Source organism: Branchiostoma belcheri, unplaced genomic scaffold (assembly GCF_001625305.1).
Source record: "Branchiostoma belcheri isolate BF01 breed outbred unplaced genomic scaffold, Haploidv18h27 scaffold54, whole genome shotgun sequence".
Classification (NCBI taxonomy): Eukaryota; Metazoa; Chordata; class Leptocardii; order Amphioxiformes; family Branchiostomatidae; genus Branchiostoma; species Branchiostoma belcheri.
The window spans coordinates 1,956,116-1,962,133 of record NW_017804176.1 but is presented as its reverse complement, the minus strand read 5'-3'; the positions used below and the strand labels follow the sequence as shown (position 1 = coordinate 1,962,133).

The 6,018-nt window shown below is 42.1% G+C and overlaps 1 protein-coding gene across 1 annotated transcript; it reads right to left on the bottom strand.

The window, feature by feature from the left end:
* Positions 1–2,254: 2,254 nt before the first annotated feature.
* Positions 2,255–5,822, bottom strand: LOC109481159 (plasminogen-like). The gene is made up of 6 exons (XM_019783662.1): positions 5,546–5,822; positions 4,940–5,002; positions 4,308–4,691; positions 3,662–3,802; positions 3,086–3,226; positions 2,255–2,664 (listed from the first exon to the last, which is right to left on the bottom strand). Exons 1-6 carry the CDS (start codon positions 5,820–5,822, stop codon positions 2,270–2,272), a joined length of 1,401 nt encoding a protein of 466 aa, XP_019639221.1. The 3' UTR covers positions 2,255–2,269.
* Between the last annotated feature and the right edge of the window lie 196 nt (positions 5,823–6,018).

Sequence of the window (6,018 nt, the reverse complement as noted above, 5' to 3'; positions counted from 1 at the left end):
TTTTTTTTTTCATTTTTTTGATACATGCCTTTGGAAAATTTTTATGAAGGTTTTTTGGGGCATTTTTTCGCCAAAAAAATGGATTTTTGGATCCTGAGCCCTGGTTTTACAACCAAATTGATCTGAAATTCGGTATGAGGGTACCTTGAACATGTATCTACAGAATAGCAGTCACATATTTGGCATACACCACTTCCAAATGACTCATTTGGGGGACTTAAATGGCTATTTTCAGTAAAAAAAAGGGCCAAAAGTGCTGTACCTGTTCCATGTTCTATCTAAAGAATGGCCTGTTCCATCTGCCGTTGGCCATGGAACGCGTGAGGTCACATTGCACGTAAGTCGTGCGGAATGACCCACACACGTTCAATTTTATGTGCCTAAGACCTTCAAAATGTATCAAATCTCATCATTGTTAGTATTTGCATACCTGTAATAAGACTAGTAAAGCTTTCGAGATTCAATGTGCTTGCGCTTGCATCTTTGTTCTCAATTACATAGCTACTATTATAATTCATTTATTTGAAAATCTTTGCCAGTTTTACACTGGGGTAAGTTTGGAATAGTCCACTTTTGCGTGGGAGGGAGATGGACTGAAATATGCTGTATTTGCTCCCAAGCAAATGTCGGCCTCTCTAGTTCATGTCTTTTTCTTTCGCATGTGAGCTACGCCATGCATGCCCGTGAACGTCCCCGGGCTACAGAAGGAATAGTTGGTGAGAAGGACAAACACCTGTTTCATCACGTAAGAGGGCGTCGGAATTGTTAACGTAACGTTTTAACCACCTTACATGTTCCTCCATGATTTTCCGCCCTTACCTACAAGTCATATACTCTCTCCTCTGATACGACTTACCTGTCCAGATTTAATACATAATTCGGTAACAACGTGCCAGTATTTTTCCATCCTGGATCAGACCCTGAATCCTGCAGCCTTTTCGCAGTTTAAATTCTCTACAACAGTACATCGGGCTGGGTAGAGACTCCAATCTGGAAGAGGTCTATTACTATAACTTGATAACATATTCTAAGTGCTGGACATTCAATGAAATTACTGGTAGCTGCCGATATCACTTAAATAGTGATTGTCATAAAACTTAATACCATGTAATGCTGTACAGTAGAATGTAGTGACTGTAACAGCTGAGACTCCGATCAGAATATCTACCGGCAGATATTCCAATTGGTGTTCCTCTTGAGTCTCTTGAAAGGCAGAAATGGCTTTAATTTATTCATACTCTTTTTCTCTGTGTGCCCGCAGTGGGTGTCCCTCAACCTACAGAAGACATTCACTGACAAGATGGACTAACAGTACCGTTTACAGAAGGGTCAAACAGCGGTGAGTCAACACAATATATATGCCGTTTCTGCTGATCTGGGGAACATTTAGTTCATGTGTCATTGTAACATCTTTCTGGATGAATGAACATACATGTGACTTTCAACCTTTGTTTAGTTTCATGTGCGCATCATTGCATTCTGTAAAATTTATTGACTCACATGCTTTTTATATTTATATTTATGTGTAAAATATGACGCCAAATCTTGTTAATTTAAGAGCATAGCTAGGGAAAAGTTGGTATAGATTGATTTATGCTCTGTTCTTTCTTGCTGTTCCACAGGTAAACTTCGCCCAGTCCATCCTGATATGCAGACTACAGCAGGAATCCAAGAAGTTGTGAAAGGATATTGGGGTGTACATGCAAGTTTTTCACGCGCACAAATAAACAAGCATTGAATGCAGCAGCGGCGTGAAAGCAGAAAAAAGAAGAACAGAAAGCAAGACTGACACAAACATTTACACAAATGAATAAAATCCATCAATAGATAAACAAAAATCACTATAATCACAGTTAATTTATAAAAATGACCAGCAATCAACCTGACTTGAACGTTTACCATGCCCAATATAAGAGAAAGCTTTGGCTGACGTAGCAGAAGCCTGTATCGACAAACAACTGAGACATTCGTCATTAAATCTAGAGTACTTTTTTTGAAATACGTGTATCGTAAAAAAAAACGTACAGACTGCCACATGCCTCATGCCCCAAGCCTATGTTCAAAGGTTGGTCCCACTACTCTCCAAGCAGAGGTTGGTGGGGATTGTCGTTACCTTTCTATATATGCCCCGTTTGGTGGGCATAGCGACCAGAAACGGGACATATATAGAAAGCTAACGATCTTCCCCTTGAACCCCTGCTTGGGGAATAGGTCCCGCAAGGTATCGCCAAAAAGCAATTCCATTAGGGTAATGACATTGGTGGAATTCTTAGAATATTTTCAAACTCAATCGCAGTACTATACCAACGGCTCCGCCCCTTGAGGCGTCGCCAAAAAAACGACCGTAGTTTTGCTCTATTGTTGCATGTCCGCTGTACGTACCACATACTGCCACGTCACACAGTTCCCATCTCTTGTTAGGATCCGTGGTGTAGCACCAAACTCCGGAAGTACCGTCCGGATTCCGGCAGAAATTCTCCTCCAGTCCGGATGACGGATAGTTGGCAGCCGTCCGGCTGTGCTCATGGGGTGTCTGCTGGTCCCAACGTTGACACGTCCGGCCTGATTTTGTCACAGCGACGTTTCCACGGTACAAAGCCCCGTCTGATATCTGGCACTCATGTTCCTCCGGAGAAACTGTGGTAATATCGGCTACTGGCATCGCTGAAATGACAACACATCTAGAATCAAACAACAGTCAGTCAAACACACTTGTCCATGAAGTATGATAAGTTTGTATTGCACAAAACGACGTCCTCGTGTCAACCGGTTGACTTCCTTCACGTTCACTTCCTGACATTGCCTCCGTCATTCTGCCTGTTATCTTCCCCACCCACGTGCTGTCAACCTACTCTGTCCGGACAAACAGATACACGAACCCACTGGTCAGGAACACAAAACAATACTCTATGTCCTAAAGTAATTATAATATTTTTTTCATTATCTACCGTAAACCACTGGTTCCAAAAGAAAATTGCTACATGGCAGAGACACGGTTATCATAAGGCTTGTTGTCAGGAATAGAAGCATTACTTTTATAATTGAATTGAAATTAGAGTAACAATATATAAAGGTATTTATCTACCTTTGTAAACAGATAATCTCCATTCGCCTCCGCACATTTCCTTCTGGTTTCCTCCACAAGGGGTGGCACACTCACTGTCTTCTCGTGGCCCACGCGTTGGTAGCTCCGATCCGCACCAACACTCCTTGTAATACTGAGTTCCTTTGAAAGAAAATGACAAGAAATTGTCTAACGTAATCTCTACCAACAAATCCTCACAACCAAACCAACGTCTTTCATAGGTCAATCGTGATTTGAGAATGGTAACTCAGCTGCCAGATGCGTATGAGTCTAATTTAACATGTTCAGTTATATTGGAGCAGCGTGTGACAGAACTAACCGCTGACAAGAATCTTAGATAGGCTTTACCGTAACGGGACAGCTAGAATACTAGTGTGTACTACACAATTATACACAACGAAATTGCCCCTTCGAATGTGGTAAGGACCTGGTTAGGCATACACTGTCAGGTAGAGGCCATACATTATTAAATATGTTACAGATGACACGCATACATAATTTTTCTTCAACCCATTGGAGAAAACAATTATCACGTTTATTATTCAAGACGACAACAACTGATAAAACTAGACTTACCTGCATACGTGTATCCTTTTTGACGACAATGTTGAACACAGACATCTGCAGTCATGTCAGCGCGTACCAGAAATGCATGAGGAAGCCTCCGCCTTTCCCCATCCTTGTAGCAGCCTTGGTAGAATTCTTTCACAGATTTTCCTTTAAAAACAATTCGAACAGCACATTAACTCACTGCCCTGTGCCGTATTCAAGAACAATATTTGGATGGTATTCTTGACACTTAATTTCTTGCATTTTTCGAACGCGAAATAAGTTTATGCTGTAGGTAACTTTTGGAAGGTTGCTACAAGAGGAAAATTTGCTAACCAGGGTAAACAAGAAGTAGGAGATTTCAGACTTTCGTTTTAAGTACTTGTCAATGAATTGTAACTGTAGACGGTGTTGTGTGATGTAATTTGATTGTGTATTACACCACCTCCTGAATTCCTCCTCATACCACCCATGACAGATAATGCTGGGTCATCTTCAGTCTTATCCCTCCCTATCAATTAACTGCCCAAATCACCTCCCATCCTCCATACAGCCGTCACTACTTGGCACATAAAACAAGAAAACTCACAAGTCATCCACCAACATTAACATTTACGAAACCATAAGTATTGACCTATGAATGCCCTTTTTACTAGTTGCTGATGACACATACCATGTCCTATCTGGCAGGTGAATCCAATGGTGGTGCTGCAGCGTACATCATTCCAGAACCCCCTGGCCCTCACTTGGGCACAATCTTCGTTCCCATCAGCATCATTCGGTTCCGTGTGGAACCAGTTGGAATAGTCGGATGACTCCAGGGTTTGGCCGTCCTCGAACACCCACTGGCCTTCGCTGTTGATGTTGGTCAACCCAATCCAGCTCATGACTCCGGGATGCAAATTGGTGATGAATCGGTTGGTTGCTCTGTCTCGTGGCATGGCTATCAGCCCACCGTCTGCGGCACACCTCTCGCGAGCTTCAGCGTACGTTTTTGGTTCTGCAAATTTCTTGTAGCAGGCTCCGTTCAATGGGATGTAGCCTGGTATTGGGCATCCTGCAGAAATGGATGATTTAAAAAAAGATTTAAGATGTATCCACATAGGCTGCACGTATAAACATGGTGATCGTACGTAATAATTAGTTTGTCAATTTATACGGGACTACGTACATTCATAACAGGTGCAGTAGCTCAATCGGGATTGTATGATGTAATATAATTGCACTTCCATGAATGTCTTTCATTGTCAGGTCACATTTGCAAGAGAGGAAATAAAAAAGAGAAACATGATTTTCATCTCTTACCTGTTGTGGTTTTTACTTCCGTGGAAACAGGCTGTTGGGTTGTAGGATTCCCAGACAATGATCCTGAAAGCAAAGGAGATTGAGATGAAAATCGAAAATTCATGCATATCGCGAATGCATTTTCTAAAATGTACGTTATTTTATCAAGAGTGAAAAAATTGACTGTCAAAATGATCTTTTTGCTCTTGAATGAGGATCGTAGCAATTTTTGTATTCTTAAACCTTTAACAACAGTCACCTCAAACCTAATTAGACCCTCAAAACACTTTCGTCACTTTTTACAGGGCAGAGACTGAAATCAAGGGCAAACCCCAGTTTATTTGGCGATTCTATTCGAAGCTGAACACCCTAAAGTCTAGCGACCGTCTCTGCCAGGGAATTATTCAGAAGGAATACTGTATATGGGACGAATGCCTAAAATGGTTGACTTACACTTTGCTATTACAGGAACCTGTTGACAGTAATTAAAATCAAAAGTCCATGAATATCGCGAATGTATTTTTAAGATTATTTGATGTTTTATTGTCAATAGTAAGACAAACATGGACTATTATGAAAAAAAACGACCGTAGTTTTGCCCTATTGTTGCATGTCCGCTGTACGTACCACATACTGCCACGTCACACAGTTCCCATCTCTTGTTAGGATCCGTGGTGTAGCACCAAACTCCGGAAGTACCGTCCGGATTCCGGCAGAAATTCTCCTCCAGTCCGGATGACGGATAGTTGGCAGCCGTCCGGCTGTGCTCATGGGGTGTCTGCTGGTCCCAACGTTGACACGTCCGGCCTGATTTTGTCACAGCGACTTTTCCCCGGTACGAAGCCCCGTCTGATATCTGGCACTCATGTCCCTCCGGAGAAACTGTAGTATCGGCCACTGGCATCGCTGAAATCACAACATAATATCTAGAATCAACCAACAGCCAGTCACACTTGTCCATGAAGTACGATAATTTTGTATTGCACAAAACGACGTCCTCATGTCAACCGGTTGACTTTCTTCACGTTCACTTCCTGACATTGCCTCCGTCAATCTGCCTGTTATCTTCCCCACCCACGTACTGTCAACCTACTCTTACA